Source organism: Malus sylvestris, chromosome 10, assembly GCF_916048215.2.
Source record: "Malus sylvestris chromosome 10, drMalSylv7.2, whole genome shotgun sequence".
NCBI classification, from domain to species: domain Eukaryota; kingdom Viridiplantae; phylum Streptophyta; class Magnoliopsida; order Rosales; family Rosaceae; genus Malus; species Malus sylvestris.
The window spans coordinates 3,886,063-3,904,897 of record NC_062269.1 but is presented as its reverse complement, the minus strand read 5'-3'; the positions used below and the strand labels follow the sequence as shown (position 1 = coordinate 3,904,897).

General features: G+C 35.8%; 2 protein-coding genes and 1 long non-coding RNA gene across 4 annotated transcripts; all 3 read left to right on the top strand.

The window, feature by feature from the left end:
* The first annotated feature begins 3,609 nt into the window (after positions 1–3,609).
* Positions 3,610–9,400, top strand: LOC126586622 (protein S-acyltransferase 8). Of its 2 annotated transcripts, none has more exons than XM_050251528.1 (6): positions 3,610–4,093; positions 4,277–4,488; positions 6,064–6,249; positions 7,243–7,575; positions 7,747–7,977; positions 8,562–9,400. In XM_050251528.1, exons 2-6 carry the CDS (start codon positions 4,447–4,449, stop codon positions 9,060–9,062), a joined length of 1,293 nt encoding a protein of 430 aa, XP_050107485.1. In that variant the 5' UTR covers positions 3,610–4,093; positions 4,277–4,446; the 3' UTR covers positions 9,063–9,400. The 2 variants fall into 2 exon arrangements, with proteins under 2 accessions (XP_050107485.1, XP_050107486.1); XM_050251529.1 differs by having other exon boundaries at positions 3,610–4,100.
* A 3,297-nt stretch (positions 9,401–12,697) lies between these two features.
* Positions 12,698–14,009, top strand: LOC126586623 (uncharacterized). The gene is made up of 3 exons (XR_007610866.1): positions 12,698–13,041; positions 13,286–13,353; positions 13,888–14,009. It is a non-coding gene; the product is annotated as an uncharacterized LOC126586623 (long non-coding RNA).
* Positions 14,010–18,191: 4,182 nt separating this feature from the next.
* Positions 18,192–18,835, top strand: LOC126587343 (uncharacterized). Its single transcript, XM_050252378.1, has one exon. It carries the CDS (start codon positions 18,207–18,209, stop codon positions 18,738–18,740), a length of 534 nt encoding a protein of 177 aa, XP_050108335.1. The 5' UTR covers positions 18,192–18,206; the 3' UTR covers positions 18,741–18,835.

Genomic DNA, 18,835 nt, shown 5'->3' with positions numbered 1-18,835 from the left:
AGAAAATCTGTAGCCTTCTAGATTGAAGGACAATTACCAAAATGTCCTTAACTTTGAACGTTAATAACTCCTTCGTTATAACTCCGTTTGTCAAACGGTTTGTGCCTACACACTTGTAGGACCGAGCTTTATCCAAATTTATCAAGAAATAATTTAAATTACATGAGGATAAAATACGTCCTCGTAAAATTACATTTAGTCAACTAGGGCATTTTCATCTTTTTCACTTATCAATAAATTTTTCGACGTAAATTATAATAAATAATCCTGGAAACAAAATTTTAAAATTTCTCTAATCAATTTTCCATAACCATAAATCTATTTATTCTCAATTTACTCCACATATTCATATATTTTAAAATTTCAAGGTATTACGATGTGAAACCATGATTTTCCAGGGCTATAGTAAGGCTGATCCAAATTTACCTTAGAAGTCTGGTCATGAACTTGACAGCTCCGAGCGGAGCTGGACCAGACGGAGCAGTAGTGCCACCATCACCGTGTTCTGGGGCAATAGGTGAAGTCCGCGCGACTCTGCTAGATGACCATGTTTGTTTTACAAGATACGCAATCTGATCCGAATATGGTTTCAATCAGATCCTTATATATCTTGAAGTTCCTAAAATTTAGGAATTGGCGTGTGCCTCAAATAATCATAACTTTTAAGAGGGTGCAATATCTATTTTTAGATATTTTCTAGGATTTTCCCATATTAGAATGAGGATTCTATCCTAAAACGGTTTCTCTCCCAATGGTATAAATACACTCATCTAGGGTTCGTCTCTAGTAACACAATTCTCAATACTCAGATTCTCTTGCCCACTGCTTGATTCTAAAATTGCTTACTAACATGACCATCAGAGAGCCTCTGCCCGACATAAAACTCTTGAAGAGCCTACAAGGCTAATATATGGTTTATATTTACCATGGAGTTTTATATTACTCCTAGTGTATTTTATATTTATTTGTTCTTTGCATGAACACAAACAGCTATTGTCAACTCCCTATAAACTTATGCATTTCCCAGGTCAAGTTCTACCCAAGCTTATTCATCAGGGGGAATTTAAGCGTGTTGTGTTTTTTTCCCTTCAACTAGGTTTTATCCCCCTGGATTTTTCATGTCAAAGTTTTGACGAGGCAAAATTATGCACATCCAACAACTTATCAATGTCTTTTTAACTATGCTCGGTTTTTCTCCTTCGTGTTGGTTTTATCCCACTAGGATTTCCAAGCAAGGTTTTGTCGAAACAACTATCATTGCTACAAGAACATCCAAAGGAAAGTGTAGTGAAACAAATAATGTATGTTAGTAAACTATCATAAACATCGTAATAATGTAGAGAAGTTGTTGGGTTACTATAGAGAACCTTTGAGTAACCACTCATGTATTTGATGTATTATATAAAGATGGTATAATGATAATGCTAAATCAATAAATTATACCCATACTAAAAGAGAAAATGAACTAAAACACTGTTCATTGAACAGTCTGCTGCTCATGTTGCCCTTGCTTGGTTTGTATAATTTCATTTTTGCTTGGGTTGCATGTGCGAAAATGCCCATGCCTCTTCATATCAGTCTACACTAGCCTTTTTACACACGCATACGCACATGTGAAAGGCCTCTAATTTGTCACGAGCGTTGAGCGCTTCTAAAAATCTTTTTAATATGTTCGTTAAATGTCTAAACGAAAATGTTGTCATTGTTTAATTGTATGACGTAGGTCATATTTTTTCAAGCTATCATGACCAAATAATGGTATGATACATTAATCCAAAACAAAAGATGAACAATATATACATGAAAAAACATAAAGTCTACCTGTATGATGGTCTGTTTTGATGGTGCCATTCTCTTTAATGATGATATGCTTTAATGTATTAACCAAAGCAAAATATGTACATATGTGAACATAGCGTCTACTACTTACATCACAGCCATGCTTGCTACCCATTTGTTTGCATTTGGTGCTTTACATTTCATTGTCAACTTGCAAGCGATAATGATAAAATAAAGATTGTAACTAATTAAGATGGGAATTATGCACATTCACAAATTTAAGGTTGCAAGCAATTTGAACGAACACTAAAAGCCAAATATAAGTTTTTTTGTTTGTTTAAAATTAAAGTCATTTGACACCACATTTGCAACCTATAACTCTTTCAAAAGGCTAGTAATTCATAATCAACTTTTTATAATCATAATTGATTAGGAAAATTCGTTACATAAAACCTATCAATTTACACATGAAACTCAATGAAATAGTGAAACAAACTAATAAGAAACATACAAATCTACCAAGAATGCCTTTTTTTTCTTGGAAAAACTTGCTTGCCCACCTATCTCTCTTTGATCGCTATTGTATTAATTTCTATAATCTTGAAATCAACTTGACACTGTCAAGATCCATGTCTAATAAGTTCTCTCCAAACATACACCACCAAATAAACCAGGATTGGCAAAAAACTAATGAACACTAGGAAAAAAATTAACGACTAATCATAGCAGTCTTAGGGCTGGTTTGGTATTGCCGTGCTTTGAAAAATAGCTGCCTCTGCTGTGCTGTGAGAATAAGCGGCTGTGAAATAAAGCTGTAGAGTGTTTGGTAAACTTTTTTGTAAAAATGCTTTTGAAAAAAAAGCAGTATTATAGTGTTTGGTAAACTTTTATGTAAAACTGATGTGAAAAAAAGCCGATTTTTCGAAGCTGGGTTTTGCAGCTTCTTGTTTTTGGTTTTTTTTTTTTCACCCAAAACTATGAAAAAAAGTTGAAGCTGAATGTTTACAAAATACAAAAAAGCTCCCAACTTTTTTTTAATCACCTCAACCCCAAACTGCTCAATCCCAAACTGCACCTTAGAAGCATAAAAAGGATAAAGCACTGAGATAAGGAAAAAAAGAGGCTAAAAGGAAAAAGGAAATTACTGTTCGGAAGATTAACATTCTTTGGATTCCAAATCTAGTTCTCGCTTCAAACCTGTAAAAAGAAAAAACAAATACAATATAATAAAATATAAAACAAATATGAAAATGGTTATCTTTGGTCTTATAATTCTAATCTACCAAAATGGAACAAGAAAAAAAATTCAAACTCAAATATGAAATGGACAACAATAGCTGTAACTACCGAGAAAACATGACTTCATACATCGAAAAGAGCTTTGCGAATTTAAGACATCACTATAAACCATCTATAATGTATTACAAAATCGACGGAGGCATATAAACAGAAAAAAACCGTTTAATCTTATGTTACTTGCAATGAACGAGAAACAATTCGGTATAAGAATCTGATTTGATTAACTTTGATATTTTACGATCCTAGCTTGCTGGAGTTGGGGAATCGGGAGAAGTTTACCGAACGTTGCAGTTATCTTTCATTCCCCAAAACTTGTCCATTCGCGACTCTGGTTGCACGTTTTCTATTCTTTGGAAGTTAATTTCTTTTTTTTTTCTTTTTTATTATCTGTTTTATCCCAAAAACACCCTTTGAACTATAAATGATCAATTTCCGGCCGGTTATAGAATTTTTTTTGTTTGAGGGGTGTTTTTGTCCAAAACCTTTATGTGAAACCCTGAAACACAAATACTCATCTGGCTTTCTAATATTTTAGAGATTCTTCCACAGCGTTTCATTACGCATCTTTTCGGAGCCTCATTCGTTCCTCCTCTCGGCCGCTTCCTTCTTCCTCCGCTGCGAATCGAAACCAAACACCGCGAATCGAAACCAAATTTTCTCCCAGCTTCGTTCGTTCCTTCTCCACCGCTTCATTGTTGCTCCACTGCGAATCGAAACAAAAAATTGCTTATCCAAATCAATTTCAGTTCACTCAAATCCCTAGAACCCTAAAACCCAAATTTCTCCAGATCGTTCCGGAGTTGGACGGCAAACCCACAAATCCAGATCCATAACTCAATCGCTCTGTTCGTAGCCCCTTCAACTCGCCTTCGCAGCCATGTCTACTCCTACATCAACAAAAGGCAGGCTGCCTTTTTCCTCTTTGTAAAATCTGTTGGTCTCTGTGTCTGTCTGTGATTTATCTTTCTCCAGATTTCAGACATTAAAGCTTAAAGCTTCTTAAAGGCTAAAGGCGGTAAGTGGTGGGTGTAATTTATTTGCTTTTCCATTATGGGTTTGGTTCTTTTATTGTTGCATTTTGTTGTTTCCAAATTTTTTTTGGTTGCATTTTGTTATTCATGCCTATTTCTTATTTAATTAGTTTTCTCATTTTCACTACCTGATTTTTGTGTCTTCCGCTCATTATCTCATTGAACAGATCAATTCCGGAAGCCATTTTATAGTATTCAATCAAATTTTTGGGGGAGTGTGTCTGTGTGTGGGGTTTCAAATTTGAATGCGAATGAGGGATGAACGCCCACAAGTTCCAAATCTTTGACTCTGTTCCTGCCTAGTGCGTGAATAGAAGAAGCAAGGTCAGGGTTTCTCATGGCAGCAAAGCGCGTGTACGAAGTCTGGAAAGGAAGTAATGTAAGCCCCTTTGCTTTTTTTTGGGTTTTCAAATTTGGGATTTTTACTAGGATTTATCATCTAGGTATGCTTTAAATTTGTTGGGTTTTGAGAAAATTAGTGGGTTTTGTTGATTAAGTGGTTTACTGTGTTATAGACTTACAGTTCTAAATTGGGTTCGAATTAGGTTGTGATTTACTGGTTGATTAAGTGGTTTATCATCTGAAACACATTCTTTCACCATAAGGTCCTGCATTTAGAACATTTAATTAACATCTGCATTTTCTGTTGATAGTTCCTGTGGCCGTCCTACATACATGCTTGAAAGAACCTTTAACCTAACTTCTGAGTCCTAACAGCTATATTGCTGTTTGTGATCAGTATTGTAGGAATTTATTGTCTATTGACTACGTTCTCCACAACAAACTTAGTTCTCAAGAAGCCTGTAACACAGTGGTTTTATTTGTTTGTCAAGACAATCTGGTATTGTTTATTGCCCACCCGAGGGCCATCTTTCTATATATCAATGCTGCCACCGGGTTTTATATTTGGATGACTGCTTGTTGCTGGATTGCATGCTTTGGATGCATGAATTCCTGTTAATGTCCGGTTTTACATTTTGACTTCTTTTTATGGCTTTAAGCCTGATTAGGTCAGGAGGTATGAAAGCAAACACTGGTATAAGGATGAAAAATGCAAGTATTGGTGTGAGTAGATTATGTTATTGAAGCCATGCATGGGCATTGTGTGCTAGTCAATCAATAAAATACTTTAATATTTAGGCATTGTTTTCTTGGTCAAACCCATTTTCAGACCGAGTCCTGATATTGTTCTGAGTCTGCAGCACTCTTGCTTTACCATTTTTTGTTATCTGGTTTGGTTGATAGATGTTTATTGCTTTAATTTATCTAAATGCTTATATTTTGAGCTTGTTAAAACTTATATTAAGGCTTTGTACCGTTCTATGAAATAAAGCTGAATGTGCTTCTGTGTAGTTGAATCAGATTTTGATTTTACAAATGAAGTTAATTGTAAAATGGGAGTCAGTCAGAATATTCTTACAGAAAATTCGCAACTAGAAGTCATTTATTTGTCTAGCTGTGATCAAATAGATTAACACTCAAATGATAATGATTGTAATGATGATAGCGTTTAATTTGACTGAATATTTTTAAGGTTGATTATTGAATGGAGGCCTTAAAATTGAACAGTTCATACCATGTATTCTTGTTGGGCCTTAACCGTGTTGTTTTTAAAAAGGAATGCCCTGTTTGTATGTTTATATAGATAGACATTGCTGAAATCTTTCCTCTCATTATTGCTAGTTTGGTGAGTTTCTATTGTTATTGGTTGCAAGAATATGACACATCTTCATAATGGCCAAATCCCTGCCGTAAAAACACAGCTCTTATGACTATTGGCTTTGACTTTTTATTTTAATGATATGAGAAAAGGTATATATTTTGGGACTTCTTAACATGATGAGGCTGACTATACTATCCGCGGTGTACTTGTAATTACTCTAGTTTGATTGATTTCTCTCTATTGTGGTATTATTATGGTTCGTCAACTTTCTTTTTCTTCATCCTTTTGCAGAAGTTCATCCTTGGTGGAAGGTTGATATTTGGGCCAGATGCTAGGTCACTGCTTGTCACATTACTATTAATCATTGCTCCGGTTATTATCTTCTGTGTATTTGTCGCATGGCATCTCCGGCATGAATTTTCTTCATATAATGCTGGCTATGCAATTCTGGTTGTAGCAATTGTATTTACTATCTATGTAAGTCCTCTAAACCTTTTTATTTTTAATTTTGTAATCTGGCAGACATTATTTTGAGTTTTTACACAAATAATAGACCATGTGTTTGGCATGGCCGCATGCAGATGAATGGTTAGGTAATGTGGCCATTAACCAACACATGTGACCTCTGAGCTTTGCATTTGAATGTTAATACTGTTTGTGGGGTTGCACTGTGCCATCTTCCGCTGGGTCTGCATAAGTTATTATCAATGCTTTATGCACACGTTCATGTGAATATTTAAATCGTAACCCCAGATCCCTGTGGAATGGGAACCCCCACAAATAGAATGAAATTCTAATGCAAAGCTTAAGAGATCATATATTTGCCTGTTAAGTTTGCACCGTTAGTTCAACATTTTACATGTGTGGATTGGTGGTGTTGTATTGGTAGTTAAAATTCTCATAATTAATTTTGGTAAATCTTATATTTAGATCTTGAGGATTTTTACTTGAATTGACTTTTAAGTTGGGGAATAAATAAATTTTTGTTTCAGGAAATTGTGAGGAATAAATGATAAAGGCAGACACTGTTGTATTTACTAAACTGTGACATAAATATTGTCAGTACCAAATCTATGCACAAGGCCTATATGTTTGTTGTGTTTTTCCCCCAAACAAGAAAGAAGCTTACATTAGAGCTGAAAAGTATGAGAGAGAGAGAGAGAGAGATGTGAAATAAAAGGAAGGCCTTGATTCAAAGTCACCTAGACTATGCATTTTGTGAATGATAAGTTAACCTAGGTCTTGTGTTTATTTGTTTAATCTTCCTCTGACATTTATGAAATGTAGTTCTTTTGCAACTCTAGTTTTCAAATATGATATTAATCACCCTCTAGAATGTTTTATACTCACTGTTCTAAATAACAACAGTAGTATTCATATCAATTGCAATCTTTTCAAAAGTGTTTCCACTGAAGTTCTATCGTTGTCTGAGTTTTGGGCATAAATTAATTCGTTAGTTGATTTTGATAGGTGTTGGTGCTTCTTTTTCTTACTTCAGCCCGGGACCCAGGGATTATTCCAAGAAATGCACATCCACCAGAGGAAGAGTTCCGTTATGACTCTTCAGTGTCCATTGATGTTGGTGGAAGACAAGTGGCATCTAATGCTGGTGGTAGACAAACTCCAAGCCTTCAATTCCCCAGAACAAAAGAAGTGACAGTCAATGGCATTCCTGTGAGAGTGAAATATTGTGATACTTGTATGCTATATCGTCCGCCTCGTTGCTCTCATTGTTCTATTTGCAACAATTGTGTGGAGCGCTTTGATCACCACTGCCCTTGGGTGGGCCAATGCATTGGACAGGTATGCTGTTAACCGGCACTTAAAAATTGTGTCATGTGAATTGTACTTTCCTCATTAGTAATGTTTGGGAGTGCTAGATTGATTTGTTCTCTCATTTTTGTAGTTGATTCTTGTTTCCTTGATTCAGGAGGCATTTTTCATTAAAAATCTAATTTCTTGTGTTATGTGCAGTGCAATTATCGTTACTTCTTTCTCTTCGTTTCTTCTGCAACTCTGCTGTGCATCTATGTATTCTCATTATCGGCTATGTACATCAAGATTCTGATGGATGATCACAGGACAGTTTGGAAGGCAATGCAAGAATCTCCTGCATCTGTGATTCTAATGGCCTACTGTTTCATTTCTCTTTGGTTTGTTGGTGGACTAACCGGCTTCCATTTGTACCTTATTGGTACCAACCAGGTCAGTCATATTCCATGTGTATTTTTTGGTTCAGTACGGGGTTTTGGTTCAGTACGGGGTTTTACATCAGTTTTGTATGAAAGATATGGGGTTGGCTGATGTCTAAGTCCTTTTGAACGGTATGGCCCAAGTGGTAGTACTAATTCACGAAGTTCACGTAACTGTTTATGAAGTCCAAGATGACAGCATGTCGGATACATCTGTCATCTCATAATATTGTTGAAATAAATGAAATTATGCATCCTGTGTCACTTACTAGTAGTGAGGACAGAAGCCGAACTGATTATGAAACCATCTGATGAATTAGAGAAAAGAGTTGAGCATTGGTATCTTTTTCATACTGGTGGTCATTTAGTGTCGCAATGGTAGGCAGAGGAACCTGGCGGTACATGGTTCATTTGAGTGTCTTTCTTTTCCCTTATGGGGAAAGTATTTTGAGTCTTGTTAACACTTTAGTATTTCAATAATCATTTCAACCCTTACATTGGAAGAACATATTCGTTGCTTTACTGTCTGATTTATTTACTCTATTATTATTCTGATGATATTCATTTCAATAGATATTTCCCCCCTTTTTTTTTCAGACTACGTATGAAAACTTCCGGTACAGAGCTGACAATAGGATCAATGTTTACAACCGGGGCTGTTTAAATAACTTTCTTGAAGTGTTTTGCACACAAGTAAAACCCTCTAGAAATAACTTTCGAGCTTTCGTTGAAGAGGAGGTACAAAGGCCTCCCCCTATGCCCATTGCACGGGAAGCAGAACCTGATGAATCTGGAGGGGATCCACGTTCAAAGGTTGAGGATGATTTAGATATTGGTGAAGATCTGTTGAAGATCTCACAGCGTCGTAACATTGAAGAAATTGATGAGGACATACGCAGTAGAGGGAGCAACGGACCTCATAATACCTCAGAGGTGCTCTCTGCTTTAGGTTCAGACCGGGCTCCCACTATTCGATCTGATGCTCGGCACTCGAGTTGGGGAAGAAGTGGGAGTTGGGAAATTGCACCGGATGTCCTTGCTAATGTCAATATCACTGAAAGTAGAGGTCATGTGACGTCGAAGGATGCAGTTCAATGATGGGGTTAGTTTGTATTATTGATTTTAAGATGGTGTGCACTTGGATGATCAGTGATTATTGGATAGTCATTTCCAGGTAGGGAAGGGAATGCCATGAACCCGAAACTCGCAATTATGCAAGGGAGTTGAATGTATTCCCGTCAGGTGTAAAAACATGTGTGACCTTTTTGTGCGAATGCGTGTTTGTAATTGTTTGGGAATGAAGGAATAGCGTCGTCGTTGCCAATTTTTCGTGTATTACTTTTTTCTATTTTTCCTTTTTTACTGGTAGTATTATGTAACTATTGCGACTGAAATTGTGAATCCACTTTGCTATAATGGCTTTATTCTTTTGTGTAGACCTCCATCTTCGTTAGTTCGTATTCTGAACAAGGATGGGCTTCCATGTCCCCCTTGCTAGTATGTTGTATTGGAGGTGGTAAGGGGAGGACCCTGGCCTGCGCGTTGGGTGTTTATCGTCTCCCTACTTTCTACAGTTTATGTTGCTTTTGTTATAGGCTTTTATATGTCTTCATTGTCTCCTTACTTTCTACGGTTTATTCGCACTTCAAAAATCTCATCTTGCACTCCAAACTTTCTATAATTAGAAGAAAAAAAAAATTACATATGTGGGAAGTGTAGAATATGAAATTTTTGAAGTGTTAATAACAATTTTCTTTTAATATTATTTTAAAAATTAAATTATTGGCTAATTATTGATTCATAATCATTATGATTCTAAAGTAAGGAGTATGGTTGGAGTATAACTCTTTTAAGGACCTTCTACAATAATATTTTGATAATTTTAACTAAAACTTTGTTATGAAAAAGAGACCATGATTGAAGATGCTCTTACTTCATATGCATATGCCCGTTAAGGCACTTAGGGTGCGTTTGTTGCACCGGACTATCTCGGACTGGACTAGCTTCAGGGACTAAGCTGGACTGGCTTAGACTAGACTAAGCTGGACTGACTTAGTGAAGCGTTTGATGCAGTGCCGGATTAAGAAGCAGGACTCTAATATTATATTATTAAATCTATATATACAATATTTTATCATTAATTTAATCTAATCTACTAATTTTTTATTATTATTATTTTATCATTTGTGGAATCATCTTCTTCCCAGATTCATTTTTATCTTCGCCCCTTTTTCTGCCTTTTCTCCCTCATTTTCGCAGTACCACCAGCTTTCCCCAAAAAACCCCAACCCCCTCCCTCTCAAGCTTAGCATCGCCAATTTAATGGCAACCATGGTGAGCTTTCCTGTTCAGCTTCCTCTCTCTTCCCTTTGTTTTTCCGTTCAAATCCCTCTCTCTCTTCCCTTTGCCTCTTTTCCCGTCCAACTTCACTTATTCTTCCATGGGTGAGGATTGAAGTTGCAGATGGCACGGGTGGGTGGGGCTAGGTATGGGCATGGGCAGGGATTGGAGGTGCAGACGACAAGGGGTGGGTGGAGGAAGACAAGTCGTCGTCATAGATGGTGCAGTCGTGCAGGACGAGCACGAGGACGCGGCGTGAGAGGGAAGACAGGGAAACGGGACTAGCAATCCCCTCCTTCTCGGGGGGTCTCGCTAAGCCCAGCTAAGGAAGGATTTAGTCGGCACGAGTCCGACTTAATCCCACTAAACTCAATCCCGGCTTGCACCAAACATGGGTTATTAGTCCTAGCTAATCCAGTCCTAGCTAAGGAGGTCAAACAAACGAGGCCTTAAGGGTTAAGCAATTAACGGTGGAGGAGTTTGGCGTAGACCACACTGGCAAATATATACGGATCCAGATCCTTTCCGGATCTAAGGATCCTAAGCCTAGGGATCAATTGATCTGGCATGTTGAAATTTGATTCAACGGTCATAAACAGGGGATCCCACTAAAAGTTATAATAATTGTAATCGTTAGATCAAATTTAATCGGGCCGGATCAATTGATCCTTAAGCTCAGGATCCTTCCAGAAAGGATCTGGTTTCAATATATACTCTACCGATTTGAGAGATGGGCCAAACTCTTTGACCATTAATTGTCTCAACTTTCGCCAATTCTTCATCTTGAGTTTATGCATGGAGTAGACTACACTGGCAAAAGTTGAGACAATCAAATTAATGGTGGAAGTTTCTCTCAAACCGGTGGAGGGAAATGGTTCGTGCGAAATTTATCACTTGGCTTTTAGAACCAGAGGTAGCCATTGGACCGTCTCAATCATTTAGTTCATATGAAATTAATAAGTTTGTGTAAAAACCCCAAACCCATGAAGATCACAATGCATTATGCCAGCCAACTGAAAGGTATTGTACGTGTGTAACTCATGCATAGATATATTGAAATCACACATGAATTAATGTGGGAGGGCGAGTATTTGTGCAGAATAAATGTTGCTCTTTTGTGACTAAAAGGTCATGGGTTCAAGCCATAAAAACAACCTCTTTGCAAAACAAGAGTAAGATTGTGTACGATAGACGTCGAGACCCTCGTAAATGGGGAACCAAGGTATGTAAGTATGTATGTATCTCCATTTGGGCTAAAATTCAAATTTATATACAAACAAGTAGTTTCAAGTTGGGAACTCAAGTTCATTGATGGGTGTATTGTTCACCAAATGTGTTCCCTCCCAACTCCCAACCTTCTTGATCTAATTAGAAGAGCCCCGGTGTTATCTATCTATATATATAAAGTGAGAAGCCCAAATAGGTGAAGCTTTTCAAAATGCCAAAAATACCCTCACTTCATACACTATACCAACGTTAACTATCCAATAAAATTAGGGTTAAAATTGTAATATCATACAATTTAAAAGTTATTATAAAATGTAAAATTATCCGCTGCTAATAATATAAACACCCATCTTAAATATAACAATTGACAACCACCGGCATGAAAATACTTGCACTTCAAATTCATTTTGACCCTTGGATTAATCCTCCCACAAATACTGCTTTGTGTCCTATCTTTCCGAAAAAAAAAAAAAAAAAAAAAACCTCCATGAAAGAGTAGAACTCTCAAACACCACATCGAACCGCAGCGGTTGTAAACACGAGAGGAGATGGAACCGCCATCTGCTACACGTTCTAGAGTGAACAACATGTCATACATTGGAAGAAACGAACCCATTTTTGTCTTCCGCATAGACCCCTCTTCTTCATGTTTTTTTGAAGTTCCTTCGGCATCCACACTCGATTTAGACAAGATTTCAAGTGATTTTTCCTAAATTCCTTCGCTTTTTGTCTTTACAATCAATTTCGATTGGATTATTATTGTTGGGTTTTCAATTAGAGAAATTACATTGAAATATGAGATTTCAAATTCTGAGGCTTTTGCGATTCTTCGTCCTAACAAACGACTTGGGTTTTGCATAGTGTGATTCTTCAGTTATTAGAGATTCCAAATTTTTAGAAAACGGGGTTTTTTAAATCCTCTCAAAGTAGTAGGAATTGGAAATGAACTATACTGGAGAAGTAATTCATTGTGTTCAAATTTCATTGGGTAAGTTTAGTTTCATATTAATTTTTGCAGTTTATTTGTAGTCGTGCAGAAATCAAGGAGAAGACAACGAGGGGGAGGGAGAAACAGACAGGTAGATATTAATCCATTAACCAAATTCATTTTTCCTTCTATTTTCATGTATGATTGTTGGGAAACTCTTGGCTCTGGGGAGTTTTTGTTTATATTAATCCATTTTCCAATTATTTATCGTGCTTTTTCCATTAGGTTTCAAGTCATTTGTATCAGTGCAGGTAGTGGGGATAAATGTGATGTGTGTTGTGTGGGCGAGACAATATTGTAGGGTTAGTAGTTTGAAAATTTTCAAATTCTTTCTTCATTAGTTTATGACTCTTATTGGGTTTATGCTTTATGTTTTCAATTTTGTTCTGCCAAGACTTTGTACTACTTCGACTTCCTTAAATTGTGGCAGATCATGATGTGAGGAGTGGGCCTTTTGCTGCTTCAGGCAAAAAAAGTGCATAGTGCAAAGCTTCCTGTAAGGCTGTAAGAATCTGACAAATCGTGAGTGTTTTATCAATTAATGGATTTTTCTTCTACATTTGATTTTGCTTTCAATTCTTCTTTTTATTTTAATGAAATTTCTAATCTTCCTTTAATCATGAGTTCGTAGTCGATTTCCCTTTCTATTTTTTATCTGCCATTTTCTCTAATTTTGTTGATCAAGATGTGGTCTGCATTTTCTCTTTTCCAGTGTATTTGAGATTCACTAATTCAACCTCAAATGTTTGTCGTATTCATCTCACAGATATAACCAATGTGTAGAGCTTCGGCTGAAGAGTTTGACAACGAATGCTGTATAGGATAAATGCGTAGGTCGGTCGTGGAATTTCGTCTACTTTGATTGATTTTGGTTTTTTTTCTAACCACCTTTCATAAGTGGAATTTCTTCTCTTCATTTTTCCAGTTTTGTTGAATTTATTTTATGTTCATATCTTTCCTTCCGTTCACAAGTTGATGCACGGAACAATTAATTGGCAGATTGCATCATTTGGTTTATGTTTCTGTTGGGTTCTTAATATGGATGAGTTGGTTGTGCTTATAACATATTAGTCAAAATGTTTAATGTAATATGAAGTTATTGTGGTTTTGGCATTCTTTAATTCCCTCCAAATGGAGTTAATTTCAATTATATTGTACATTTGAGGTTTTTTTTCTTATTAGAACAATGTTTGCTTAATTTCAAAATGGTTCCTTAAATTTTTTGGCAATTGGCATTTGTAAGTCACCTTAGGGTCGATCAAATGCACAGTGATTGCTTAATTTCAATTGATTTTTTTAGTGTGATTTCTTTTAACTTCTGTTTTCTCTTGGTTGTTTTTACTGCACATTTGGGTTTTTCAATTGCAGGATCATCCACAAATTTGTACAGGAAACAATTATGGAGAGATGGTTCAAATAAACAATGAGATTGATATCTTTATATTGTAAAATACTACTCCTTATCACATGGATTCAGGTGTAAGTTTGTGTTGTACTATGGTCATGGTAAATATATACAATACTGTTTGTTAAATGTTAGTAAATGTCACATATCTTCTCATTATTTGAAACTTCGATGCATTTCAAGATCCATAGTCTCGAAGGGTTAGGAACATGCTTGCGAAGGTAATGTTAGAGAAGACAGGTAAAGACACTGCTGTGTATGAGAGAGTACATATCTTAGGGGGCACTTATCAATAACAGGTAAAAGCCTCTCTCTTACGCAAAGTGAAAACGAAAAAATGACAACTTTTTAGGACTTGCATGGTAAAGAAAAAGTTCCTCTTTGCACAATACATTTAAAATATATCTTGATAATTACAATAGAAAAAAATTAGGGGTGCATAACGCCCGTGATGCAAAAATGCCTCTCGCATGCACGTTAGTGCATGCGGAGAGGCTAGTATTTGTTAAGCCCGAAAAGTGCTCCAACTTACGGAATTAACATGTCAAACCATATCAAGTCCTATTTTAATTTAAGTTTCCTTGCATAATAAGTTGTAAAAGTTTTTGAAGGTGCTCCATTTTACAGAATCGAAAATCTTGCGTTGTTATTATTATTAATTGTGAGGCTGTTAGCTTTATTTAGCGCACTATTTGCATCGACAGATGAAGGCGCAACTCCATGGAGACAAGCATTTTTCAAGTCCTAAATGTGTTGTGTTGAGACTACCAATGGGATATTTTTGGCATGCTAAAGTGTGAAAAACGCTTTGTATTCCTAGAGTAAGGGCTGGTTTGGTATTGCTGTGCTTTGAAAAAAAGCTGCTGTGAGAATAAGCGGCTGTGCTGTGAGAATAAGCGGCTGTGAAATAAAGCAGCAGAGTGTTTGGTAAACTTTTTTGTAAAAGTGCTTTTGGAAAAAAAAGCAGTCTAATAGTGGGTATTTTCATTAAAGGAGCACTGTAGCTCCGTGTGCTTTGAAAAAAAGCCAGTTTTCCAAAGCTGCAAATAGCAGCTTCAGTTTTTTCCTTTGATTTCAGCTTATTCTCACAGCAGCTTCCAAAATAAGCCCTTTTTTTTCAGTTTACCAAACACCTAAAATCCTTACAGCTTTTTTTCATGGATGCTTTTTTTGTAAGCACCTCACTCCCAAACCAGGTCTAAAAGGCATAGCTGTCTATAGCAAAAATCAATGAAAAATTCTCTGCCGTCGGTCTCTGCCTTTGGTTTTTTGGGGTCGGCAACAATTTTTATTGATCTCTTCCCCCTTTCCCTTTCTGTTTACTTTGTTTTAGTATAGAATTGTTGCCGTGAAATATTGTAATCGTTTTTTTTTACCCACGCACATAATAAACACAAGATTTTGGATCTAGTTAAAACCTTCGATATGTGATTGAAGTTGGAAGCCATGGAAGATGTCGGGGTCAAGTTTAGCATGTATGACACTATAGATTTAGCTGATCCGGAGGATGTGGAGCGATGACATGGTTTTATCCTTTTATTTTGTACTTGTTTAATAATTTTCAAAAATGGTTTTGGAGTTTGAATTTTTTCTCTCTTTGGGAGAGTTTGCTAGTTTGTTTTTTCTCTATATAGAGAGTTGCTTCATTTTAATTTTTGTTTTGATGTTCTACATCTCTTTTGGATCTTTGTGGGGGTGGAACTGTTTGATTTGTTGGATCTATTTCACATAATGTTATGAGATCGTGGCATGGTTAGGTTATGCAATTAGACTCATGGGCATTGTACTCCATGTCCCAATATGGTTTGAGATTTTTATTTTCACATGATGTCCGTGTAATATGACGTTTAGTAGTTTTATTGATTTGTGTAATCTTGTGACTCCTGATGAGCTTGGATTTCAATAAGTGCTTGAATTCTACTCATTGCTCTGCAATTAATGATGCTTTATTATCATATTTTTAGATCTAATTTGTAAGGATCCTTTTGAGGTCGAGTTCTTCATGATATGAATTTGCAATGCCCCCTTTTAATAAATAAAAAAGGGTTAAAAAAAAAAAACGATTTTTGACAACAAAAAAATGCTTCTGAGTTCCGAACTACAAATGAAATAAAAGAAAGAGCTTTAGTTGGAAAGGCTTTTGCAAAATTTTTCTTAACCAAAAACACTAAAAAAGCATTATTTAACAAATAGGACAAAAAACAAATAAAAATTAAAAAAGCCCGGAAAACATATGCGCTCATAGCACGTGGTCCAATCCCATGACAGCTGACGCATGCAGGCCACACGCGTCAGTTAACTCTCTGTCTCTTCTCTCCTCTCTCTCTCGTCTAAGAAATTTTTAATTGTGACGACAACACAAGTGGTACACCACGTGTTTTCATAGGAATGGTGGAAAATTTTATTTTTTAAGTTATTAACTTTTTAGTATAAATATCTCATAATTTATTTAATAACACGTGATGTATCATCCCGTATACCAATCATATTGAAAAATCTATCTTCTCTCCACCCACCCATTCCCACTATCTCTCTCTTTCTCCTCTCACCGACTCTACTCTCTCTATCTTCACTCCACCCACCGGTTCCCACTATCTCTCTTTTTCTCCTCTCACCGACTCCACTCTCTCTCTCTCTCTCTCTCTCTCTCATGTCGCTCTCCCTTCATTTACATGCTAAATACATAAACAATACATTGTTTAGCTTTTATTTCTTGGTTTTTTTTATCTTCATTGTATGGATTATTTATTTACAATATAAACAATCAATATAAAAAAAAACTAATTAAAAACAATCACTATTTTTAATATATTAATTGAGAAATAATCACTATTTTAGAATATTTATTGAAAAAATTTAATTTAAAAACATTTATTGAAAAAGAATCACTATTTTTATAATATTTGTTGAGAAAAAATCACTATTTTTAAAACAAAGGCCGATCTTTGGCCAACAATCACTATTCTTAAAATATTTACTAAAAAATAGTCAATAATTCTAAATATTTGTTGAAAATTAGTAACTAATTATGCTTCACCCCTTGGTGTCTAAGGAACAAAATTCAAGATATCAAGTGGTTGGCGACTACGTTTGAAGCCATTTCATTGAACCATGTTTATAGGCAGACTAACTTTTTGGCTGATACAATTACTAGTACTAGTTTTAGTTTTGATAACTTCCATGTTTGGGTAGGACCTTGCTTTTGTGACAAGAAAAGCTTTCTTGTTCGATTGTATTGGAATTGGGTTATGATAGCGGTCATCTAGTGTTTTATTTTCTTATAAATAAAAAGAAGAGAGAGAGAGAGCTTATTTGAAGCATGATATCATATATTCTAGTATGAAAGTTTCACTCACGTTAAATGAATTCAAAGTTATTCAACTTGTTTTATGTTATACCTTGTATGGGATACCCTTTTGTTACACAAACATGTTTTAACATCACAATTGCATTCAACATGCTAATTGTTTACATAACAAATGTCTTTTGCCTATAGCTACTGGGAAATGCTTATTAATATGCTAAATTGCATATTGTAATATTTTTTTCTTAAAAACCAAACCGAAACCGTTTGAAATTGTACCGAACCGAACCAAACGGTTTGATTTCATTTTGGTTTTGGCTTCAAAATTGCACCGAATCAAACCACAAAAATTTTTGGTTTCACTCAAAACCGTACCAAACCAAACCGTGCCCACCCCTATAAACAGGAGAGAGAGATGTGAAAGAGCAAAAAAAGGAAAGAATCTGTAGGGGAAAACAGAAAAAATAAATGATAGTGCCAAGTGAAAGAGAGGGAAAGAGACAAAATTTACAGACCACGTGAACGAGGCTCGGGTGTCAGTGTGTGTGGCGTGTAATGTGTGATGTGTGGAATGTGTCATTTGTTCTTTTCGTTCTAACTATTAAATAAAGTTATTTGAATGCTTTTGGTTAAAAATCAAAGTATTGAATCTTTTTTATTAGTTTCTCTAAAAATTAGTATTTATGAGTCGTAAAAATGCCTTCTAAATACATTTGCTAACCTTTGACGTGTTTCGAACAAAAGCACTAGACGCCCTTTATAATGTTCAGGGTTCTGAGAATAAGAAATATGTTCCAAATTCACTCTTTTTGGTAAACATTATATACGTTGTTATTAATTTTAAGTATTTCCAAATTTAGTTATTAGTTTTGTGAATCTGAATTCTTTTTACGTGAGTATTCAATAAATTTAGTAGTATCCCATTACTACTCACTACTATATAGAGGAAAGAGCACAATCCGCCAAGATACTCACTAAATGCATCCAATGGAGTCCCCAATTCACTGTGTGTTACCATTCTTTTTTACCTATTTGTTCTTGTTTCTCTCTTCACCTTCACCTATGAATGCATCAACTCAACTGGTTGAAACTGTTTGCAAAAAGACCATCAGTAACTCTGAATGCCTAAAAGCTTTCGACTCCGATCCTCGATCTTGTTCAGCATCGAATTACAAGGAGCTTGCTATAGTAGCTCTTGAGTTAGCTATAGCGAATGCAAAAGATAGCCAAAACTTCATAAACAAGTTGCTCAAGAGTGATCCCAGGAAGCCAATTAAGCTGTGTTCTTATTTTTACGAAGGTGTGGTTGGTTCATTCAATAGCGCCAAAACAGAGATAGATGAGGATCCTTTGACGGCCAACTATGATGTCAAAATTGCAGGCGATGATGCAGGTTACTGTGAAACTGCGTTGAGTTCTGAAGGGGTGAAAGTATCTAAAATATCTACTAGAAACCATGTTGTCGACTTATACAGTAGTATTGGAGATGTTATCACCGACCAACTTGCCTGACTGTACTGCCTATATTCGTGCAGTAAACCATCCAAATAAACTATCCCAATAATAGTAATATCATGAAGTTGCAGGATTACTAATGATAGATTTTG